Genomic DNA, 25,081 nt, shown 5'->3' with positions numbered 1-25,081 from the left:
TTCAGTTGAGACATTCAAGAGGGTATTGGATGATTATTGAATCAAAACAATGTGCAGGGGTATGGGGAAAAGGTGGGGGAATGGTACTGAGTTATAATATCCATTGGGAGAGCTGGGGCAGACACAATGGGTCAAATGGCCTCCTTCTGCCACGTAACGATTCCGTGATTCTCTGAAATTAACAAACCGAAATGGCTGAATTTGGAAATGTTCCAACCCCCACAAAAAACACTCCTCGCAAAATTCACCAAATCTATTTCTGCAGTATAAATAGAAACTTGCTTTCCCATTGGAAGGAGCATCCACATGAGGATACATCAAACCAAGCTTTTCTCCATCATTTTTTGAGCTTTATTGAATAACAACATAAAAGACAGGGCGCTCACTTGATTGATAATCCACAAAGGCATATGTACAAGAAATACCTATTGACTGTGAAGAAAGAGACAGGCAATAGCAAGACATCTTGAAGCACCAGTGCTTGACACTATATATTCGTAAAATATTGGTATCTGCTCAATCCCCAGCCTACTGAACATTTCATGGTTTAAACAAACTATTTGTATTTCCCAGAACTTAGAAGGTTACAGGTTAATTTGATCAGACGATGGAGAAAAGCTTGGCTTAATGTATCCTCATGTGGTTGCTCCTTCCAATGGGAAAGCAAGTTTCTATTTATAGTGCAGAAATTGATTTGGTGAATTTTGCGAGGAGTGTTTTTCGTGGGGGTTGGAACATTTCCAAACTTAGTCATTTCGGATCAGCAATAAGCACTGCCAGCTCAGGGTACTTGTCGATTTGATCCACAGTTTATTTTACTCATCTCAACAACATATCCCAAGAGCATCCTCCAAAAATATACCAATGTCTTGATCTTCCAAACCAGCAACTTGGAGCCTCTGAATGGAAATTGCCAAACTCCATGTTCTAAGCAAGTGGGCAGTATGGTAGCACAGTGGTTAGCACTGCTACCTCAGGGACCGAGGTTCAATTCCAGTCTCGGGTCACTGTCTGTGCAGAATTTGCACATTCTCCCCATGTCTATGTGGGTTTCCTCTGGGTGCTCCAGTTTCCTCCCACAGACGTGCTGGTTAGGTGTATTGGCCATGCTAAATTCTCCCTCAGTGGATCCGAACAAGTGCCGGAGTGTGGCAACTAGAGAATTTTCAGGATAACTTCACTGCAGTGTTAGTGTAAGCCTACTTGTGACACTAAATAAACTTTTTAGAAAAATGGCCCATATCCATTTAGATTCAGAAATGTGCAAATATAAGTGATGTATGGCATTCTGCCTCTAACCACCTTGATTCCATGACCCTTTATATACTTGCCTAAATAAACTTATCAATCTCTGTTTTGAAATTCTCCATTGGCACCCAGCCTCAGTAGTAATTATGGGAGAGAATGCCAGATTTCCACTAGCCTTTTGAGTGAAAGTGGGCTTCCTGTCATCACCCTTGAATGACATAAATCTACGGTTATCATAGAATTGTACAGTGCAGAGGAGGCCTTTGGCCCATTGAGTCCACACCGGCCACAATCCCACCCAGGCTCTATCCCCATAACCCCACATACTTACCCTGCAAGTCCCCAGACACTAAGGGCCAATTTAGCATGGCCAGTGTACCTAACCCACAAATCTTTGGAGTATGGGAGGAAACTGGAGCATCTCAAAGAACCCCATGCAGATGTGGGGAGAACGTGCAAACTCCACACAGCCAGTGACCCAAGATCGGAATTGAACCTGGGTCCCTGGCGCTGTGAAGCAGCAGTGCTAACCATTCTGCCACCATGCCATCCATGACAGTTATGTCTTTTTTGTTCTGGACTCTCTGCACGGAGGAGAACTCATCAACTCCTTTAATAATGTAAATAGCTCAGGATCACTTGTAAATCTTTAATACTGAAAGGAATATTGACCCAATCAATGCAATTTGACTTCATTATTTAACCCTTTTAGCCGTGGTATCATTCTGGGATGTATAAATGTTGCTTTATGATGAGCTGAAGCAGCTTTAGACATTTTAGTCTTTTAAAAGGTACTATATAAATGTATATTGCTATTGTTGACAATGAGGTTGCCTTAGTCCAGTGAAGATTCTTACAGCAAGAGTAACAGAGAAACATAGAAGATAGGAACATGGGGGAGGCCATTTGGCCATTCGAGCCTGCTCCACGATTCATTACGATCATGGCTGATCATCCAACTCAATAGCCTAATCCTGCTTTCTCTTCTCTTTGATCCCATTCACCCCCAAGTGCAAGGACACCCAGGTCCCTCTGTACACATCCGTCTCCCCATTCGCAGTCTTTCAGGTAGTAACCTGTGTTCTTGTTTTTGCTTCCAAAGTAGTCTTCAACTTAGCACCTTCTCCACTGGGAATTGGAATTCTTGAACCGTTGCAGTGCCGGTGGTGCAGGTACTTCTGTTGTGCTGTTAGGAAGGGAGTTCCACGATTTTGACCCAGTGATAGTGAAGGAATGGTGACGTAGTTCCAAGTCATGATGGTGGTTGGCTTGGAGGGGAACTTGCATCCTGGGAAATCAGACATTCAACCCCACAGCGGCAGAGCAAGCCATAACATCATCAACTCATTCCATCAAGGCTTACGCACTTTACGCCAAAAGGCACTGAATAAATTTTGCATTTTTTAAGAGATTACAGTTATTGCTAAAAGAAAGACATTTCAATGATGCCTTCAACCTCTCCCAGAAACATTAATACTTAGCTACAACAGTATAAGTAATATCCTGTTTTGCATGGTGGCAGAGTGGTCAGCACTGCTGCCTCTCAGCACCAGGGACCCGGCTTCAATTCCAGCCTTGGTCACTGCCTGTGAGGAGCCTGTACATTCTCCCCATGTCTGCGTGGGTTTCCTCCAGGTGCTCCGGTTTCCCCCCAGAGTCCAAAAAAAATTAGCTGGTTTGGTGCATGGGCCATGCTAAATTTTCTCTCAGAGTACCCGAACAGGCGCCGCAGTGTGGCGACCAGGAGATTTTCCCAGTAACTTCATTGCAGTGTTCATGTAAGCCCACTTGTAACACTAATTAATAAACTTTAACATTACTTTACTTTGAGGGGATGAAATAGCCTCATTGTGAACAGGCAGCCACTTTAGTTATCTTCCCCAATTTACTGAAGTTCACAGTACAAAGATCAAACTGTTATTGACAACTCATTTCAGAATTTAGTTTACATATAGTGCATTATTATGCAGAGTGTTTTTCCAAAGGCCTTGCTTTGTAGGTGGAATTAAGTTGAATGAAGGAAAAAAGCTAAAGAGACAATTCATTAGATATTGCTCTCTGACTGGATTCAAACACAGTAAGAAGTCTCACAACACCAGGTTAAAGTCCAACAGGTTTATTTGGTAGCAAATGCCACTAGCTTTCAGAGCACTGCTCCTTCATCAGGTGAGTCATCTGTTGCCCTTGTCCTTCTAGATGGTAGAGATTGTGGATTTGGAAAGTGCTATGGGAGGAGCCATGGTGAGTTGCTGTAATGCATCTAGTAGATGGTGCACAATGCTGTGCCACCATGCCTCGGTGCTGGAGAGAGTTAATGTTTAAGGTGGTGGATGAGATGTCAATCAAGTGTCCTGCTTTGTCCTGGATGGTGTTAATGTTCATGTGTGTTGTTGGAGCTCATCCAGACAAGGGGAGACTTCCAGACATTGCACTCCTGACTTGTGCCTTGTGGATAGTGAACAGGCTTTGGGGAGTCATGGGGAGAGAGTTACTCGCTACAGAATTCCCATTTTGGAAATATGAAGATCCCAAACACACAGTGAGATAAATAACTGGTATTTAGTGGTACTCATAAAGTCATAGAATATCACAGTGCAGAAGCAGACCACTCAGCCCATTTAGGCTATACCTGCTCTCCAACAAAGCATCTTATCCAGGCCCTATCCCTGTAACCCTAATACCTATCTCCCTGGTGGCACGGTGACACAGTGGTTAGCACTGCTGCCTCACAGCACCAGGGACCCAGGTTCTATTCCAGGCTTGGGTCACTGTCTGTGTGGAGTTTGCGTGTTCTCCCCACGCCTATGTGGGTTTCCTCCAGGTGCTCTGGTTTCATCCCACAATCCAAAGACGTGCTGGTTAGGTGAATTGGCCATGTTAAATGCTCCCTCAATATTCCTGAACAGGTGCTCAAGTGTGGCAACTAGGAGATTTTCACAGTAACTTCATTGCAGTATGAATGTAAGCCTTAACCCTACTAATCCCCCTAACCTACACACCTTGGGACACTTCAGGGTCAATTTAGCATGGCCAATCCACGTAACCTGCTCAGCTTTGGAACATATATTGATTAAGACACAAACAGACAACACTGTATTACTTTAACAATTATTTAAAGTTTATCCAAACGACACACACAGCCCCAGCTATTGACAAGTTCTGTTCAATCTCCCTAACGCATCAAGCCAGTTTAGAGTTAACAAAATTTTAATAATCAGTTTCCACACTGGGAGAATGTCTCTTTTGAAGTTACCTTAATCATCATTTATTTATGGAGATGCAAGGCACAGGAGGGATGTGGGATCTCTCATTTGCTCTACGGGTCACGTTGCCTTGTTTTAAGAAGCAGAGGAATCAATAAATCAGCTCAGTTTGTTGGCTGGTTAATGAGAGAGTTGGATGATAATTGTATGAACACATGGGGTTTCGCGTCCTACATACACTGCAGCTGAGCCACCTTTTTCCATAAGGCTTTCTGAATGGTGAAGTCCAGCAGCCTATTAAATTCCATCACCATTCATTCATCACTGGAATGTCCAGAGTGCAGAGATCACGAGTAATGTCAAATCTATACACATGAATCTAAAGGTTAGCAGCTTAGCAGCGAGGGCAATTGAAATTGAAACCATCTCCACCCGTTGAGTTTGCCACCTTCCTTTATTTTCTACTCTTCTTCTTGATTTTGACATTGCCTGTTTAACGAAATGCTGCTGAGAATCTCGCGATGGCACAGTGGTTAGCACTGCTGCCTCACAGTGCCAAAGACCTGGGTTCGATTCCTGGCTTGGGTCACTGTCTGTGTGGAGTCTGCACATTCTCCCCATGTCTGCGTGGGTTTCCTCCACGTGCACCAACTTACACCCACAGTCTGAAAGACATGCTGGTTAGGTGCTAGATTATCTCTCAGCGACGGACGGAGTGTGACGCTTCGGGGATTTTCGCAGTAACTTCATTGCAGCGTTAATGTAAGCCTACTTTTCACGCTAATAAATAAACTTAATGCTAGGTAGATCGACTATGCTAGATCGCCCCTAAGATGTGCAGGTTGGGAGGATTGGTGGAGTAAATATGTGGAGCTGCGGGGATAAGGCCTGGGTAAGATGTTCAGTTCGAGAGTAGGTGCAAACTAAATGGGTCGAAAGACCTCCTTCTACTCTGTTGGCGAGTCGGTGCAGACTCGATGAGCTGAATGGCCTCATTCTTCTGTGTAAGGGTTCTATGATTCTATGACGAGAAAGAAAATGCAATTTATTCAACTGTTTTGCACATATCTGCTTCTCCCGGTCTACTGAGTTAGGTCTCCTTTTGCTCAATTCATTGGCAACACTGCAATGGCCTCAACACCTCTGGGCTACCAAAAGGATTTTTTATATAAACTGTATAAGGTTTTGATTGCCACTCCTGTTCCCAAATATCTCTTTCATTAACGGTCAAGTCTATTTGGTTTATGGGTTTGGGTCACAGTGGGAATATGGCTTGGTGGTCACTTCCTCATGGTTAGATTGGTCCTAGGCTGTTGGTCTGTAGACAAACAGAAGAAAGAGCCTGACACTCAAAACACCAAATGACAGCTGGTGTATCCACAGATGTATCTCAGTGTGAGGCAACACCCTGGTGAGTTGAGGGAACAAAACTGAAACGCAGAAAAGCAGCAACATCTATATTACATATGCAGAAAGGTCAGGATTTTGTCACATTTATTTCTTTGCTTCTGACATATCTTACTAATTGTAATCAGTGTACTTTGATCTTTCCTCTAGTAACGTATCCAATTCAGTATTAATAGTGTTAATGGAAAAAAATTGTATTTAAAAAAAGTCTAGGCTCGGAAAAGTGGAGGCTAATTCACCAATATTTCAAATTAAACACCACTAACATTGGGTTAGATCCGAGTGGAAGTAAGAGCTTCATTGACAAAAAAAGCCATATCAAATACCAGAGAACATGTAATGACCGCTAGTGTGTGATGGCTAAGATCCAATATGATGGCTGGAATTCTCCAGTCTCATTTCACCCCTCCACCCGTCACTGCTGCCAGCGTGAATGGAGAATTGAGCGCTCAGCCAAAACTCCATTCAGTGCAGCGGGACTGGAGAATCCCAGTCGCGGGCAAGGTCGGAGAATTCCAGCCAATGTCTTCAGCATGACTTCCAGCAGTTGTGAAAGAGTTAGCGGTGGCGGCTAGATGCACACTCAAAAAAATGGGCTTTGAAGTAGATTTATAAAAGTGGGGAGGGGAGGGTTCTTTTAGGTTATAAAAGTGGGGAAAGCATTAGGAGTAGATAGAATCAAAAAAATTCCTACAGTGCAGAAGGGAGGCCATTTGGTCCATTGAGTTTGCATAAACTCTCTGACAGGTCCTAACCCCCACCCTTTCCCTGTAACCCCACATAATTAGCCTGCTAATTCCCCTAACCTATACATCTTTTGACACTAAGGGGCATTGCAATCCACCTAACCTGCACATCTTTAGACTGTGGAAGGAAACCGGAGCAGCTGGAGGAAACCAATGCAGACATGGGGTGAACATGCAAACTCAACACTGTCACTTGAGTCCAGAATCAAACCCAGCTCCCTGATGGTGACAGGCTGCAGTGCTAACCATTATGCCACTATGTCTGTCATAGATTTACAAAAAGAAGGGCAAACGATCCTGCTGTCGACAGTGGCAGAATCAGAGGAATACGAGGGTTAGGCCATCGAGGATTTATAAATGAGGGTGAGAATTTTGTGTTTGATGAACTGGGGGTAGGAGGAAAATGGAGGCTGGGCATGGATAGAAGCAATAGGCTGGATGGATAAGAGAGTCTTTTTAAATCCACTGATGAAACCCAATCCAGAACAAAGAAAAGGTGACAGAACTTTGGACCAGATGGTATTTGCAAAAATGTGGAACTCTGAGGGTTTGAGGAGGGTTGTATTGGAGAAGTCTAGTCAAAATGTTTTAGCAGGGATAAAAGCATTAGGAAGACTTGTATTTATATAGCACCTTTCATGGCTGCAAACAGTCCAAATCATTTAAAACATAGAAACATAGCCAGTCAGCCCTTCAAGCCTGCTCTGCCATTCATTTTGATCATGGCCGATCATCAAATTCTATGTCCTGATCCCCCCCTGTATCTCCTTGATCCCTTTAGCCCCGAGAGCTATACCTAATTTCTTCTTGAAATTACACAACGTTTTGGCCTCAACTACATTCTGTGGTAGTGAATTCCACACATTCACCACCCTCTCCTCACTTCTAAAATGTTTACTCCTTGTCCTCAAACTATGATCCCTAGTTCTGGACTCCCTGACCGTTGGGAGCATTCTTTCTGAATCTACCCTGTCTAACCCTGTTAGAATTTTATAAGTTCCCCTTCTCATTCTTCTAAACTCCCGTGAATATAATCCTAACTGACTCAATCTCTTCTCACATGACAGACCTGCCATCCCAGGAATCAATCTGGACTGATTTACAGTAATTAAGTTTTCTTGGAGTGCAGTTACATTGTTATACAATAAAGAACAAAGAAAATTACAGCATAGGAACAGACTTTTCAGCCCTCCAAGCCTGCACTGACCATGTTGCCCAACTGAACTAAAACCCCCTACCTTTCCAGGGACCATATCCCTCCAATCCCATCCTATTCATGTATTTGTCAAGATGGCCCTCAAAAGTCACTACCGCATCCGCTACCACTACCTCCCCTGGCAATGAGTTCCAGGCACCCTCCATCCTTTGTGTAAAAAAACTTGCCTCGTACATCTCCTTTAAACCTTGCTGTTTGCAGTTTAAACCTATGCCTCCTAGTAATTGACTCTGGAAAAGAGCTTCTGACTACCCACTTCATCCATGCCTCTGATAACCTTGTAGACTTCTATCAGGTCGCCCCTCAACCTCCATCGTTCCAGTGAGAACAAACAAAGTTTCTCCAACCTCTCCTCATAGCTAATGCCCTCCATACCAGGCAACATCCTGGTAAATCTTTTCTGTACCCTCTCCAAAGCCTCCACATCCTTAGGAGTGCATCGCCAATTTGTGTTTCACAAGCCGCCCAAATGATCACAGGATCATGGAATTGTTACAGTGCAGAGGAGGCCATTCAGCTCATTGTGTCTGCACCGGCTATGAAGTCCAGATGAATTTTTTTGGTGTTTAGTGAAGGATAAATATTTGCCAGCGCAGCAGACATAAACCCCTCCCCTCTCCTTCCAGTGGTAACATCCAAGAGAAATGGGGGTCTTGGTTTTATGTTTCATCAGAAAGAAGCACCTCCAACAACTTAGTGACCAACACATTTAAGTGGCCACTTAGGCAAGTTACTGGAGAAATTGTAATACTTGTGGATCTTTACCCAATCTGAATAATAGAATCAGAAGGAGGCCATTCAGCCCATCGAGTCCTCAGCAACAACAATCCCACTCAGGCTCTATCCTTATAACCCCACATAATCCCCCTTGACACTAAGGAGCAATTCCATCCAGCCCTGTTCCCTGTAACCCCAATTATTTACCCCACTAATCCCCCCGACTACACATCTTGGGACACTAAGGGGCAATTTAGCATTGGCCAATCCACCTAAACTGCGCATCTTTGGACTGTGGGAGGAAACTGGAGCATCAGGAGGAAACCCACGCAGACACAGGGTGAATGTGCAAACTCCACACAGACAGTGACCCAAACCGGGATTTGAACTCAGGTCCTTGGCGCTGTGAGGCAGCAGTGCTAACCACTGTGCCATCATGCCACCTGAATCTCCACAACCAAAAGATGAAGGGAGAAAATTGTTGGCAATGGAGAGATTCTTGATGCCATCAGCACTGCACGCACGAAGCTGGTGAAAAATAATTTAACTGAATGGATCCATTTACCAATTCAACTATACGGAAATAAATTTAGCGGTCAACAGGGACAAAGGAACAATTCCAAAGAGCAGTGGGGACTCTGCAGTATAGTATCAACAGCAAAGACAGCTGCAGGAAATAGCAGGATAACTCGCCGGGTGAGGTAGAAAATAAACAGAGCTGTGGCACTGGACGCATAACGTGAACATGGCCATGAAAATGTCCAAAGAGACATCATTTACTCACATGGAGGTACAGAATTCTAATCCAGCCCTGAATGTCTGAGGCATCATCACATCACTGCCAGAATTAATGCTATATTGATTGGTGATGCTGTAGTGTGTCAGTTTGTGTCCCATTGGCTAAGACAGCACCAAAGGAAGCGGGTGCCCACGATTATCTGTGCAGTCAGGAACCAAGCCCCCCCTACTCCAACCACATAACATCGGCAAGGGACAGAGAATTGAGCATCAGCTATCCTCTTGATTTTGGAGATGGGGGTCACCATCTGGTCAGCTTTTGAGCGATAAAGACTTGCATTTTATTTAGCACCCTTCAGGACATCCCAAAGCACACTAACAAGGTCAAAGTACTTTTGAAACATAATCACTACTGTAGAATCATAGAATCCTTACAGTGCAGAAAGAGGCCAATCGGTCCATCAAGTCTATACTGACCACAATCCATCCAGGCTCTACTCCCACAACCCCACATATTTACCCTGCTAATCCCCTGACACTAGGGTCAATGCAGCATGACCAATCAACCTAACCTACACATCTTTGGACTGTGGGAGGAAACCCATTCAGACATGGGGAGAATGTGCAAATTCCACACAGTCACCCAAGGCTGGAATTGAACCCAGGACCTTGGCGCTGTGAGGCAGCAGTGCTAACCACTGTAATGTGGGGAACACAAATCATTTGTTTTTGTTATATCGGTTCAGGAATAAATATTGGCCCCTGTTCTTCTTTGAGCCTCTGTTTTTCACAGGCAGCATGGTGGCACAGTGGTTAGCACTGCTGCCTCACAAGTCCAGGGGCTGGGGTTCAATTCCAGCCTCGGGTCACTGTCTGTTCGGTGTTTGCACATTCTCCACGTGAGTTTCCTCCAGGTGCACCGGCTTCTTCCCACACTCCAAAAATGTGCAGGTTAGGTGGATTGACCCTGCTAAATTGCCCTCTAGTGGTACAAGATATGTCAGGTGGATTAGCTGTGGTAAATGTGCAGGGTTAAGGGGATAGGGCAGGGGAAGAGGACTTGGGTAACATACTTTGTCAGAGAGTTGGTGCAGACTTGATGGGCTGAATGGCCTCTTCTGCACTGTAGGGAATCTATGATTACCGAATCGTGGAGCAGGTTCAAGTGCTGAACGTCTCTCCTGCTCTGAATTCTTGTGTCCTGCTGCACCATCCCCTCAGTACTGAGATAGAGCATCAGCTGAGACTTCTGTGCAACTTCTAGTCTCAGAAGGGTAAATGGTGCTATTCCCTGTGTGTAGAGGATCTGAAAATTTCTAGATACAGAGCTGCGACTGACGTCTTGTTATTAAAAACATCCAGTTCGATGTGTGTGACTCAAAACTCTGTAAGATATGAGTCACTGTGATGTTTTCACCAGTGAAGTGAGCGTAAGCCCAGCCCTCCTGCTCCAAGATACATCACAACCTCACTCTCTCTGTGGAATTCATTGCCACAGAAGACTGTGGAGGCCAGTTCACCGAGTGTATTTAAGACAGAGCTAGATAGGTTGTTGATTGGTAAGGGGGTCAATAGGTTACGGGGAAAGGCGGGAGAATGGGGGGGCTGGGGGGAGATATCAGGATATTGAATTTGATGATCAGCCGTGATCAAAATAAATGGTGGAGCTGCTCGAAGGGCCAAATGGCTGATTCCTGGGTGACACTGCTGCCTCACAGCCCCAGGAACCTGGCTTCGATTCCGGCCTCGGGACACTGGCTGTGGCGTTTGCACATATTTCCCATGTCTGCACGGGTTTCCTCCGGGTGCTCCGGTTTCCTCCCATGACCCAAAGATGTGCGGGTGACTGTCCGTGTTGATTGGCCATTAATCATAGTGCCGTGGGATCAGCAGGGCAAACATGAGGGGCTGCGGGAATGGGGCCTGGGTGGGATTGTGATCGGTGCAGATCCAATGGGCTGAATGGCCTCATTCTGCACTGTGGGGATTCTATGCTTCCTGCTCCTAGTTTATATGTAATGGGGATGTGAAACACATCAGAGATGATTGAGCAGACTCAATGGGTTGAACGGCCCAATTCTGCTCCTCTATATCTTATGGACCCTTCTTTAAATCTTAGATTAGCATCTGGCATTTGAGGAGGGGAGAGAGCAGAAAGAGAAAACACATTTAAAATTAAACTAACAGACATGAAACGAGAATTCCTGAACATTTGAAGAGGAAGGGTTTGGTGGAGGACAGCTTGCAATGTCAATAATTAATCATATGTGTCAAAAAGAAAGACAGAAGGTGGTGGTGTATCTGGGTAGAGGCTGGCAGGATGATGCGTTGTGTATTTAATCGATGCTGATAGGATGTGTTTGCCTATCTCTCCCCCACTTCTTCCTCACTTGTCTGCAGTCTCGGAATTGGCTGCAGGGGTTACTGTCGGTCAAAACGAGAAATCCGGGGTTACTGTCGGTCAAAACGAGAAATCCGGGGTTACTGTCGGTCAACAAGCCATCGCTTGTCTCCAACCTGTAAATCCACCCCCAGCGCAATAAATAGGATAGGAAAGAGGGAATTACCTCTTGCACAGTGAGGCAAGAATAAAATGTAGTGACAGTGCGAATCTCACGCAATGAGCAGAATAAAGGACGGAATGTATGTATCTATGTTAAGAAAAGACAGTGTATAAGATGTGCTTCCAATTGAAACGCATTGGAAGGTTCAATACCCGAAAATAGCCACTAAATTATAGATTATCTCAATGTTTATATGAATATATAAGCACTTTCATCTCCATTATAAACATTAAACTAAGCTCTGCCCTTTCTCTTTTAATAGCTGCATGTTTTCATTATATTTGCGAGGCTTTAAAAGATGTAATATTCAATGCAGCCAACATTATGAGCATCTGCACCCCCCCCCCCACTGTATTACACATCAAAATATTCCATACTGCACCTTTCTATTCGGTGATATGGCAGAGATGAAACAAGACGCTGCCATATATTTCTGTATAGGCAGGTTATTCTGTGCAGCTAACAGATTTCAAGGTTGTGTGTTTCTGTTTCTGTCCTCTTGGATGCTGGAAGAAAGGTTTTTTTTCACATCACTCACAAAGTGACTGCTTTTAATCTCCCGGAGGTTTGAGCCAAGCATCACACGCGAGTGCTGGGAGGTATGAATTGAGATGCAGGAGGCGGAGATTGGCACTTCACTGCCTCACAGCCCTGGGACCTGCTTAGCTGTCAGGCTGCACACCCTCTCTGGCTCTCTCTCTCTCTCTCTCTGTCTACCCTCCGCCCTCATTCCACTGGGAGGCGTTGACTGGTGCTGAGGCACAAGAGCAAAGCCCTCCCCTCTTCCTGCACTCAGTTCAGTAAAGTAACTATTCGACTGTGGGTTGCATCACTCTCAGGTTTGATCACGTCCCTCCCTTCATATCTACACATGGAAGCTTTCTGGAAGCAGCTCTCCTATAGTGCCCAGAATGTATATAACGCCTGTGGGGCAGCACAGTGGTTAGCACTGTTGCCTCACAGCGCCAGGGACCCAGGTTCAATTCTGGCTTCAGATCACTCTCTGTGTGGAGTCTGCACCTTTCTATTCGGTGACATGGCAGAGATGAAACAAGGCGCTGCCATATATTTCTGTATAGGCAGGTTATTCTGTACAGCTAACAGATCTCGAGGTTGTGTGTTTCCTCCAGGTGCTCCGGTTTATTCCTACAAGCTAAAGATGTGTGGGTTAGGTTGATTGGCCATGCTAAATTGAGCCTAGTATTGGGATTAGCAAATGCAGCCTGGTTGGAATTGGGGGCAGTGCAGACTTGATGGACGAAATGGCTTCCTTATGCACTCTACGATTCTGATAGCACTGGGTCACCTTATTGGGCTAAACATCTGGAAAGCCTACCTTTGTTAGCCTGGAGAATTGAGGTTAAATCTCACCATGTTAATTTTGGAATTTATATATATAATATATAAATACTCATGAGCAGTATAGTGGTTAGCACCGTTGCTTCACAGCACCAGGGACTTGGGCTCAATTCCAGCCTTAGGTGACTGTGAGGAGTTTGCACATTCTCCCCATGTCTGTGTGGGTTTCCTCCAGGCCTAATTTTTTTTTCCCACAGTTCAAAGATGAGCAGGTTAGTAGATTGGCCACACTAAATTGTCCCTTAGTGTCGGGGGATTGGTAGGGTAAATATGTAATATTCAATGTTGGCAAGTGCGAGGTGGTCCACTTTGGTAGGAATAATGGTAGGAAGGACTATTACTTATGTGGCGAAAAACTGCAGCAGGTGACGATGCAGAGGGACATAAGAAATAGGAGCGGGAGTAGGCCATCTGGCCCTTCGAGCCTGCCCCGCCATTCAATAAGATCATGGCTGATCTGTCGTGGCTCAGTTCCACATTCCCGCCCTCTCCCCATAACCCTTAATCCCCTCTCTTATCAAAAACCCATCAACCCGCGTCTTAAAAATATTTAGCGAGGCAGCCTCCACCACCTCAAAGGGCAGAGAATTCCAGAGATTCACCACCCTTTGAGTGAAGAAATTCCTCCTCAACTCCGTTCTAAACCACCCCCCCTTTATCTTGAGGCTGTGCCCTCTAGTCCTACTGTCCTTTCTGAGCGGGAAGAGTCTCTCCACCTCTATCCTATCCATCCCATTCATCATCTTATACGTCTCAATGAGATCTCCCCTCATTCTTCTAAACTCTAACGAGTACAAGCCTAGTTTATTCAGCCTCTCCTCATAGCTCAACCCCCTCAACTCCGGCATCAGCCTAGTAAACCTCCTCTGCACTCCCTCCAAGGCCAAAATATCCTTGCGTAAGTGCGGCGACCAAAACTGCACACAGTACTCCAGCTGCGGCCTCACCAATGCCCTATACAGCCGCAGCAAGACCTCCCTACTTTTATATTCGGGGTCCTTGTGCATGAGTCGCAAAAACCCAGCTTGCAGGTGCAGCAGGTGGTCAGGAAGGCGAATGGGATGCTGGCCTTCATAGCGAGGGGGATTGAATATAAAAGTAGGGAGGTCTTGCTGCAGCTGTATAGGGCATTGGTGAGGCCGCAGCTGGAGTACTGTGTGCAGTTTTGGTCGGCGTACTTATGTAAGGATATTTTGGCCTTGGAGGGAGTGCAGAGGAGGTTTACTAGGCTGATACCGGAGTTGAGGGGCTTGAGCTATGAGGAGAGGCTGAATAAACTAGGCTTGTACTTGTTAGAGTTTAGAAGAATGAGGGGAGATCTCATTGAGACATATAAGATGATGAATGGGATGGATAGGATAGAGGTGGAGAGACTCTTCCCGCTCAGAAAGGACAGTAGGACTAGGGGGCACAGCCTCAAGATAAAGGGGGGGCGGTTTAGAACGGAGTTGAGGAGGAACTTCTTCACTCAAAGGGTGGTGAATCTCTGGAATTCTCTGCCCGTTGAAGTGGTGGAGGCTGCCTCACTAAATATTTTTAAGATGCGGGTTGATGGGTTTTTGATAAGTGAGGGGATTAAGGCTTATGAGGAGAGGGCGGGAATGTGGAACTGAGCCACGACAGATCAGCCATGATCTTATTGAATGGCGGGGCAGGCTCGAAGGGCTAGATGGCCTACTCCTGCTCCTATTTCTTATGTTCTTATGTTCTTCTGTGGTGTTGTGGGGATAGAGCCTGGGTGGGATTGTTGTTGGAGAAGGCCAAATGGCCTCCTTCTGCACTGTAGGGATTCTATGATGATTCTATATTTAAATACTTGTGAACATCACAATAGTACAGTGGTTAGCACTTCTTCCTCACAGCGCCACGTACTGACCTTGCGTGATTGTGTGGAGTTTGCATGTTCTCCCTGTGTCTGCATGGGTTTCCTACAGATGATCTGGTTTTCTCCCCCAGTCCAAAGATGTGCAGGTTTGGTGGTTTGGCCATGCTAAATTGCCTCTTGGTGGGGACTGATTGTGGACAAGTCCCCAGGACCGGATGGAATGCATCCAAGGGTTCTGAAAGAAATGGCGGAGGTGATAGTGGATGCCTTGGTGGTTATTTTCCAAACGTCGCTGGATTCCGGGGAAGTGCCGGAAGATTGGAAAACGGCTAATGTTACGCTGTTGTTTAAGAAGGGTGGCAGGCAAAAGGCAGGGAATTATAGGCCGGTTAGTTTAACGTCTGTTGTAGGTAAGATATTAGAATCTGTGATCAAGGAGAAAATAGCGAGGCATCTTGAGGAGAATTGCTTGATAGAGCAGACGCAGCACGGTTTCGTTAAGGGGAAGTCGTGTCTGACGAACTTATTGGAGTTCTATGAGGATGTGTCTAGGGCGGTGGATAGAGGAGAGCCGGTGGATGTGGTGTTTCTTGATTTTCAGAAGGCGTTTGACAAGGTGCCTCACAAGAGGTTATTACAGAAGGTCAGGGGGCATGGAGTTGGGGGTAGGGTGTTAGCGTCGATAAAGGATTGGCTGTCAAATAGGAGGCAGAGAGTGGGGGTCAATGGGTGCTATTCGGATTGGCAGTTGGTGACTAGTGGAGTGCCCCAGGGGTCGGTGCTGGGGCCTCAGCTATTTACCATTTATATAGATGATCTGGAGGAGGGAACCAAGTGTATGGTGTCGAAATTTGCTGACGACACCAAGATTGGGGGAAAGGCAAATTGTGCGGAGGGTGTGGAGAGTCTGCAGAAGGATCTAGATAGGCTGGGTGAATGGGCCAGGAACTGGCAAATGGAATTTAATCTTGGCAAACGTGAGGTGGTCCACTTTGGTAGGAATAATGGTAGGAAGGACTATTACTTACATGGCGAAAAACTGCAGCATGCAACAGTGCAGAGGGACCTCGGGGTCCTTGTGCATGAGTCGCAAAAACCCAGCCTGCAGTTGCAGCAGGTGGTCAGGAAGGCAAATGGGATGCTGGCCTTCATAGCGAGGGGAATTGAATATAAAAGTAGGGAGGTCTTGCTGCAGCTGTATAGGGCACTGGTGAGGCCGCAGCTGGAGTACTGTGTGCAGTTTTGGTCGCCGCACTTACGCGAGGATATTTTGGCCTTGGAGGGAGTGCAGAGGAGGTTTACTAGGCTGATACCGGAGTTGAGGGGGTTGAACTATGAGGAGAGGCTGAATAAACTAGGCTTGTACTCGTTAGAGTTTAGAAGAATGAGGGGAGATCTCATTGAGACATATAAGATGATGAATGGGATGGGTAGGATAGAGGTGGAGAGGCTCTTCCCGCTCAGAAAGGACAGTAGGACTAGAGGGCACAGCCTCAAGATAAAGGGGGGGGCGGTTTAGAACGGAGTTGAGGAGGAACCTCTTCACTCAAAGGGTGGTGAATCTCTGGAATTCTCTGCCCGTTGAAGTGGTGGAGGCTGCCTCGCTAAATATATTTAAGACGCGGGTTGATAGGTTTTTGATAGGCAAGGGGATTAAGGGTTATGGGGAGAGGGCGGGAATGTGGAACTGAGCCACGACAGATCAGCCATGATCTTATTGAATGGCGGGGCAGGCTCGAAGGGCTAGATGGCCTACTCCTGCTCCTACTTCTTATGTTCTTATGTTCTTAGCCATGGTAATGCATGGGGTTATGAAGATAGGTAGAAGGTGGGCCGATATAAGATACAGTTTTGGAGAGTCGGTGCACACTCAATGGGCCGAATGGCCTCCTTCTGCACTGTGTGGGTTCTATAACTTGCAACTTGTAGATTGTGAACAGGTTTTGGGGTGTCAGGAAATGAGTTATTCACCACAGAATTCATAACCTCTGACCAGGGCTTGCAGCTTGCGGTGTCGATTGTAGTCAGGTTAGGTGTAAAGATTCGCATTCTAATCAGTAATCTATAAACTGTCTGTGCTTTTATATGCTCTGTCTGAGGCCAGAACTCTCCTCGAAAGCTTGTGAGTTTACTATCAAATAAATTGGTTGGACTTAAACCTGGTGTTGTCAGACTTCTTACTGGGCTTGCAGCCACAGTATTTAGATGGTGAGTCCAGTTTAGTTTCTGGCCAATAATAGCCCCCAGAATGTTGATGGTGGGGGATGCAGTGATGGTAATGTCATTGAATGTCAAGGAGTGATGTTTGGGTTTTCTCTTGTTGGAGATAATCGTTGTAAATGCTCTTTGCCACTGATCAGCTCAAGCCTGAATGTTGGCCACAAGTTGTCACATTGACATGGATTGCTTCTGTATCTGGGAAATTGTGAATGATGCGGTCATCACTGAAAATCCCCACTTCTGACCTTATGGTAGGGGAGAGGTCATTGATGAAGCAGGTGAAGGTGATTGGACCTAAGAGTGCTCAATAAATACCACGCTTGCACAATGGTTAGCACTGCTGCCTCACAGCTCCAGGGACCCAGGTTCAAATCTGGCCTCGGATGACTGTGCGGAGTTTGCACGTGCTCCCCATGTCTGCATAGGTGTGCTCTGGTTTCCTCCCCAGTCCAAAGATGTGTGGATTAGGTTGATTGGCCATGCTAAATTGTCTCTTAGCGTCAGGTGGGTTAGGGGGATAGGGCCTGGGTGGGATTGTTGTTGGTGTAGACTTGATGGGCTGAATGGCCTCCTTTTGCACTGTAGGGAATCTATGACTGAAAAGCTGAGAATAATGTATCAATTCTGATGTTGTTTCAAAGCTTTTACATTCTCCCAACTAGGAAAATTCTTTTCTATTTTTGGATCATCTGCCTGGTTCGCTTCTCCCGCACATGGTGTAGCCCAGTGATACTGTACATTATACTTTGTACAGCCAACTCTAACATTATACAATGGCAGTTGCAAATTGCGTAGTATAAATCCAAGCAAAATAACTTCCCTGCTGCAACTTTGTGAGATTCCTCATTTTATTGATACAAATAGACTCCAGAGAGAGGGAAATAGAAAGATGGGAACAGAAATAGGCCATTCAGCCCCTTTACCAGTTCTGCCATTCAATGAGATTGTGACTAATCTGGAATCTAACTCCACATCCATTGTCCCATATCTTTAATAGTATTGGTTAACAAAATAAATCCTCTTTTATTCCTTCTGTAATCCAGTGTGACGACACTGTGCCTTGAAGAAATGTTTTTATATTATCATGGAATCTTACAGTGCAGAAGGAGGCCATTCGGCCTATCGAGTCTGCAACAACCACGATCCCTCCCAGGTCCTATCCCCATAATCCCATGCATTTACTCTAGCTAATTCCCTTGACACTAAGGAGCAATTTAGCATGGCCAATAAGCCTAACCTGCACATTTTTGGACTGTGAGAGAAAACCAGAGCACCTGGAGAAAGCCCACGCAGACACAAGGAGATCATGTAAACACCTCACAGCCAGTGACCCAAGCCGGGAATCAAACCCAGGTTCCTGGCGCTAGTGAGGCAGCAGTGCTAACCACTGTGCCACTATATCTGCAGGTTGGGTGGATAGGCCATGCTAAATCGCCCTTCGTGTTCAAAGATGTGTAGGCTAGACGGATTAGCCATGGTAATGGGTGCGGTTATGGGGATAGGCAGGGTTGAGTAAGATGTTGGGTAATGTATTATCATAGATAGAAGATTGTTTAACTAACAGAAAGCAAAGAGTGGGGGTAAATGGGTGTTTTTCTGGTTGGCGATCAGTAACTAGTGGTGTGCCTCAGGGGTCAGTGTTGGGACCGCAATTCTTTATGATTTACATAGATGATTTGGAGTTGGGGGCCAAGTGTAGTGTGTCAAAATTTGCAGATGACACTGAGGTGAGTGGCAGAGCAAAGTGTGCAGAGGCTGCTGAAAGTCTGCAAAGGGATATAGATAATCTAAGTGAGTGGGCGAGGGTCTGGCAGATGGAGTACAATGTTGACAAATGCGAGGTTATTAGGAATAACAGCAAAATGAACTATTATTTAAATGGGAAAAAATTGTAGCATGCTGCTGTGCAGAGGGACCTGGGTGTCCTTGTGCAAGAATCACAAGGAGTTGGTTTGCAGGTGCAGCAAGTAATTAAGAAGCAAATGGAATTTTGTCCTTCATTGCTAGAGGAATGGGGTGTAAAAACATGAGGAATGGGGTGTAAAAACATGGAGGTTATGTTGCAGTTGTATAAGGTGCTGGTAGGGCCACACCTGGAGTACTGTGTACAGTTTTGGTCTCCTTCCTTGAGAAAAGATATATTGGCACTGGAGGGGGTGCAGAGGATATTCACGAGGTTGATTCCGGAATTGAGAGAGTTAGCTTACGAGGAGAGACTGAGTAGATTGCAGCTATATTCATTGGAATTCAGAAGAGTGAGGGGAGATCTTATAGAAACATAGAATCAAAGAACCCCTGCAGTGCAGTTAGAGGTCCTTTGGCCCATCAAGTCTGCACCAACCACAATCCCACCCAGGCCCTATCCCCATATTTTTACCCGCTAATTCCTCTAAGCTATGCATCTCAGGACACTCAGGGGCAATTTTTGCATGGCCATTCAACCTAACCCGCACATCTTTGGACTGTGGGAGGAAACCGGAGCACCCGGAAGAAACCCACACAGACACGGGGAGAATGTGCAAACTGCACACAGACAGTGACCCGAGCCAGGAATCAAACCCAGGCCCCTGAAGCTGTGAAGAAGCAGTGCTAACCACTGTGCTACCGTGCCACCCCTAAGATTATGATAAGATTATGAAGGGAATAGATAAGATAGAAATAGGGAAGTTGTTTCCATTGGCAGGTGAAACTAGAACTAGGGGGCATGGCCTCAAAATAAGGAGAAGCAGATTTAGGACAGAGTTGAGGAGGAGCTTCTTCACACAAAGGATTGTGAATCTGTGGAATTCCCTGCCCAGTGAAGCAATTGAGGCTACCTCATTGAATGTTTTTAAGACGAGGATAGATAAATTTTTGAATAGTAAAGGAATTAAGAGTTATGGTGAGCAGGTGGGTAAGTGGAGTTGAGTCCATGAAAAGATCAGCTATGATCTTATTGAATGGCAGAGTAGGCTCAAGAAGTCAGAACTCCTGCCCTTAGTTCTTCATGTTCTTATGTTCCTTCGGAGAGTCATGTTTTGCAGAAACATATCATGTTTCTTGTGAGGGGTGCGGCCAAGTTGCCAATGGCCTAAACAACCAGGCCCTACATAAAATTGGACACTTTATATTAAACCACAGCTAAACAGCTTCCGCAAGCAAAAAGGCCTGACAAGGTCAATGCGGACAAGGTTATCACAGCTCAAAAGCCAACAGGGGCCAGCCCAGATGGTAATGGGTGCAGTTATGGAGATAGGGCAGGGTTGAGTAAGATGTTGGGTAATGTATTATCATATATAGAGGATTGGTTAACTAACAGAAAGCAAAGAGTGGAGGTAAATGGTGTTTTTCTGGTTGGCGATCAGTGACTAGTGGTGTGCTTCAGGGATCAGTGTTGGGACCGCAATTCTTTACGATTTACCTTCATATTGAACAGAGGTACACAACCACAATAATGGGTGAGTTGTTATGACCAAAAACCCATCAATTGATACTCATCCAGAAGAATAGAAAAAGATATTCGCTGGAATTCCACCTGCCATGGAATCGGAACAGGCGAGGGAGAGGCAATGGAAATATCCATTAACGTCGGTTGGGAATTTACAGTCTCGCTTGAGCGAGTCCATTATATTTGTGTATTCCCAGTTCTGGCCCGAACCCCTGCTGTTAACCGTATCTTGAAAGGGGAGATGTGCACCGAAGATGACCTGGCCCAACCTCATTGGGTGCTGTGACCCTCATGCTGACCCCATTGGCTGAGAGGCAGAGAACATTCCAGAGGTGTTCTTTTGGAGAGGGAGATAAAGACGGACATCTTGAGACAAACCACAGTGAAGATTCGTTGGACCTGCTGTGGGAGATCCTGCGTATCAGCAATCTTAGGCACCCTTAGTCGACTTGCGTACAGACAGCACTGGATACTATGCATAATCAATATTAGGCTTTTGATTACTTATGCACAATAAGGAATGAACTCACAGCCTTCCTGTAAGTGTTTCTGTTGTTGCAAACAAACAACTTGGCAATTATAGTCAATTACAGCAAATCAGTAACAAGCAATTTTATTAATCCTTCATTGGCATGCATATTCACCAATTATATCTTAGCTTTTCACCCTTATTCAATGAAAAACTGTCTTCTGCTAATCCTTTATTTATCCCCATATCTCGCCTCTGGTATTTGTTATGGAAAACACTGATCTTGCCCATCCTCTGGTGAAGGTCAAAAAACAGAATGTCATGGCGACTATGCAGATGAAGATTAGCCTGTTCGTGATGAATAGCAGATACTGACCCCATTCTAAGGTCTGTAAGCTGATAAACATCTTCCATTACGGTACAGGGAAGCACGAAACTTTAATTTGAACAACATAAGTTCCACACTGGCGTGACCTGTGACCTGTGATGGTGGAAGAGGAGCCACAAAACCCACCTTCAACCCAAGAAGACCCTGAGATCATCCGTGGATGTAAGCTCAGTGAATTGAATCCAATAGCAAGGTCAAGTTCACCAGAACAGGTAGAATATGTGTTTTTCAGGCAGTCAGCCTAGTTTGGGGAAAAGTTAAGTTATTGTGTAAGAGTTTTTTCTAGCAAGTGTTTGAATAAAACTAAATTTGAATCACAGTTCTTTATTTGTCTCATAAGGTAACAGCACCTGGGTAAATGTGTTTTTGAGTAATCAACTGGTCCAAGTGTCAGTATTTCCCAGTCAGCAGGGGTATGTTTAAAATTCAGTTCTGGTTTACCTGGTGCCCATCTATCTGCAAATCAGGCAGCTCCTCGCTAAGGATGTAGGAGAATAATTGATCCTAGATGATAGGGTGTTTGTTTTAATCTGGTCTAATACATTTTTGTTTATTTTTGTTACTGTCCCAGGGGTTTCAGAGTAGGGTTTAATTACACTGATTGACAAGAGACAGAGACGTGAATGGGTGGAGCTAAGCTTACAGAGAAAAAGAGTTTAGCTTCTGTTTGATCCAGAAAGAGGCAAGAGGTGTCTCTCTTTCTCTCATTCTCTCTCTGGAGGCTGCTGTTTGTGTGTCAGATGACAGATGTCTCTTTATCTTCAGAAGTGTTCAAAGGCTGTAGGACTGCCAACAAGTAAAATTTTGTACACTAGAACATAAGAACATAAGAAATAGGAGCAGGAGTAGGCCATCTAGCCCTTCGAGCCTGCCCCGCCATTCAATAAGATCATGGCTGATCTGAAGTGGATCAGTTCCACTTTCCCGCTTTCTCCCCATAACCCTTAATTCCCTTGTCTGTCAAAAACCTATCAACCCGCATCTTAAATATATTTAGCAAGGTAGCCTCCACCACTTCAATAGGCAGAGAATTCCAGAGATTAATCACCCTTTGAGTGAAGAAGTTCCTCCTCAACTCCGATCTAAACTGCTCCCCCCCTTATCTTAAGGCTGTGCCCTCTAGTCCTGCTGTCCTTTCTGAGCGGGAAGAATCTCTCTACCACTACCCTATCCATCCCTTTCAGTATCTTATACGTCTCTATAAGATCCCCCCTCATCCTTCTAAACTCCAACGAGTACAGACCCAGTCTATTTAGTCTCTCTTCATAGTCCAACCCCCTCATCTCCGGTATCAGCCTAGTGAACCTTCTCTGCACTCCCTCCAAGGCCAAAATATCCTTGCGCAAGTGCGGCGACAAAAACTGCACACAGTACTCCAGCTGTGGCCTCACCAGTGCCCTGTACGGTTGCAGCAAGACCTCCCTATTTTTATATTCTATCCCCCTCGCTATAAAGGCCAACATTCCATTCGCCTTCTTGATCACCTGCTGCACCTGCAGACTGGGTTTTAGCAACTCATGCACAAGGACCCCCAGGTCCCTCTGCACCATAGCATGCTGCAGCTTTTCACCCTTTAAATAGTAATCCCTCCTACTATTATTTCTGCCAAAGTGGATAACCTCACACTTGCTGACATTGTACTCCATCTGCCAGGTCCTCGCCCACTCGCTCAGCCTATCCAGATCCCTCTGCAGACTCTCCGCACAATTTGCTTTTCCACTCATCTTTGTGTCATCAGCAAATTTCGTCACCCTACACTCAGCCCCCTCCTCCAGATCATCTATATAAATGGTAAATAGCTGAGGCCCCAGCACCGATCCCTGCGGCACTCCACTAGTCACCAACCACCAATCAGAACAGCACCCATTGATACCAACTCTCTGCCTCCTATTAGACAACCAATCCTCTATCCACGCTAACACCTTACCCCCCAACTCCATGCACCCTAAACTTCTGAGGTAACCTTTTGTGAGGCACCTTATCAAACGCCTTTTGAAAATCGAGAAACACCACATCCACCGGTTCCCCTCTGTCTACCGCTGTTGTAAGCCTGTGTTCTAACTGATGTTGAGGAGGGGTGTAAGTCTATGAGGAATAATGTTAAAATTGGAACTAATAGAGATAGGTTAGCAGTTAAGAATCGTATCTTGTCATGTAATTAAGTATTTCAATTGTACAAGTTAAACTACTTCATTTGTTATTATTAAACTATATTGTTAAATAAAGCTTGTTTTGATAAAAGCTTCCTACTTTGTCAGTAGAATCACACCTAGAGTGAAGCAACTTATCCTCACACGAATGCCAAAATAAAAAATAAAGTTGGGGTCTAATATAAATTCATTATATACCTTGGGGTTTTTAATCTGATCCCTAACACCAGATATCTGTGTAATATGCTCTTTCTCTGCATTATCATGCGTTAATTTTAAGAGTTATTGTGTTGTTTGTAGTTGTCACATTTTTTCCCAGGACCTCAAACTGTAGAACTTTTCAATTCCTTCCATTTCCCCTTCCTCCTAAGATATAGACTTTTAAAACCCAAAGATTGATCTCAAAAAAACAACAACTTAGTGATTTAACATCTTTGGGGTTATCATTAACCAGAAACTCAACTGGATCATCACATAAATGCAGTGGCTACAAGAGCAGGTCAGAGGCTAGGAATACTGTGGCATGTAATTCACTTCCTGACTGCCCAAAGCCTGTCCACCAACTACAAGGCACAAGTCAGGAGTGTGATGGAATACACACCACCTGCCTGCATGGGTGAAGCTCCAATAATACTCAAGAAGCTCAACACCATCCAGGACAAGGCAGCCCACTTGGCTGGCACCACATCTACAAACATCCACTCCCTCCATCACCAATTCTCAGGAGCAGCAGTGTGTACTATCTACAAACTGCACCACAGCAATTCACCAAAGATCATTAGACAGCACCTTCCAAACCCATGACCGCTTCCATCTAGAAGGACAAGGGTAACAGATACATGGAAGCACCACCACCTACAAGATCCCTCCAAGCCACCCACCTTCCTGACTTGGAAATATATCATCGTTCCTTTGCAATCGCTAGGTTAAAATCCTGAAGTTAGCTGCCAAATTGGCATTGTGGGTCAACTCACAGCACGTAGACTGCTGCGATTCAAGAAAGCAGTTCACCACCACCTTCTCAAGGGTAACCAGAGATGGACAGTAAATGCTGGCCAGCCAGCGATGTCCATGTTTCATGAATTAATAAAAAAAATTAGCTCCTGTTTAATTCTTACCAACTTTAATGGAGTCCTGCTATTTAACCCTCAGCATTTCACTAGGTTGTGAAACGTAACAAACAGTGTTTAGGAATTGCAGGGAAAATGCAGTTCAATGGAATTTCTCTCTCAGTGAGAGAAAAATGGTTTTCACTGTTCAGAGAATTGGAAATCTCTGAGTCCCGATGGATGCACAATCTAACTCTCGCAAACCTATCTTCAGAAATTATTCACGCATATTGATGGAGCTATGGAGGTCTTTTAGCGCAGTGATACTGTCCCTGTTCCTGAGCCAGAGGTTCTG

At 45.1% G+C, this 25,081-nt stretch overlaps 1 protein-coding gene across 1 annotated transcript in view; it reads right to left on the bottom strand.

Moving 5' to 3' along the window:
- The window catches only part of abcg4a (ATP-binding cassette, sub-family G (WHITE), member 4a), a 146,790-nt gene extending 134,296 nt beyond the window's left edge, over window positions 1-12,494 (bottom strand). Inside the window, exon 1 of the mRNA XM_080214503.1 lies at window positions 12,222-12,494. Within this exon, the coding sequence (XP_080070629.1) occupies window positions 12,222-12,266 (45 nt within the window). The 5' untranslated portion in view covers window positions 12,267-12,494. The remainder of the gene's footprint in view (window positions 1-12,221) is intronic.
- Window positions 12,495-25,081: the final 12,587 nt, after the last annotated feature.

Source organism: Carcharhinus amblyrhynchos, chromosome 29, assembly GCF_965287045.1.
Source record: "Carcharhinus amblyrhynchos chromosome 29, sCarAmb.v2.hapA, whole genome shotgun sequence".
In the NCBI taxonomy this organism is placed as follows: Eukaryota; Metazoa; Chordata; class Chondrichthyes; order Carcharhiniformes; family Carcharhinidae; genus Carcharhinus; species Carcharhinus amblyrhynchos.
Note: the sequence above shows the minus strand (reverse complement) of the source record. Positions and strands in the feature narration are given on the sequence as shown.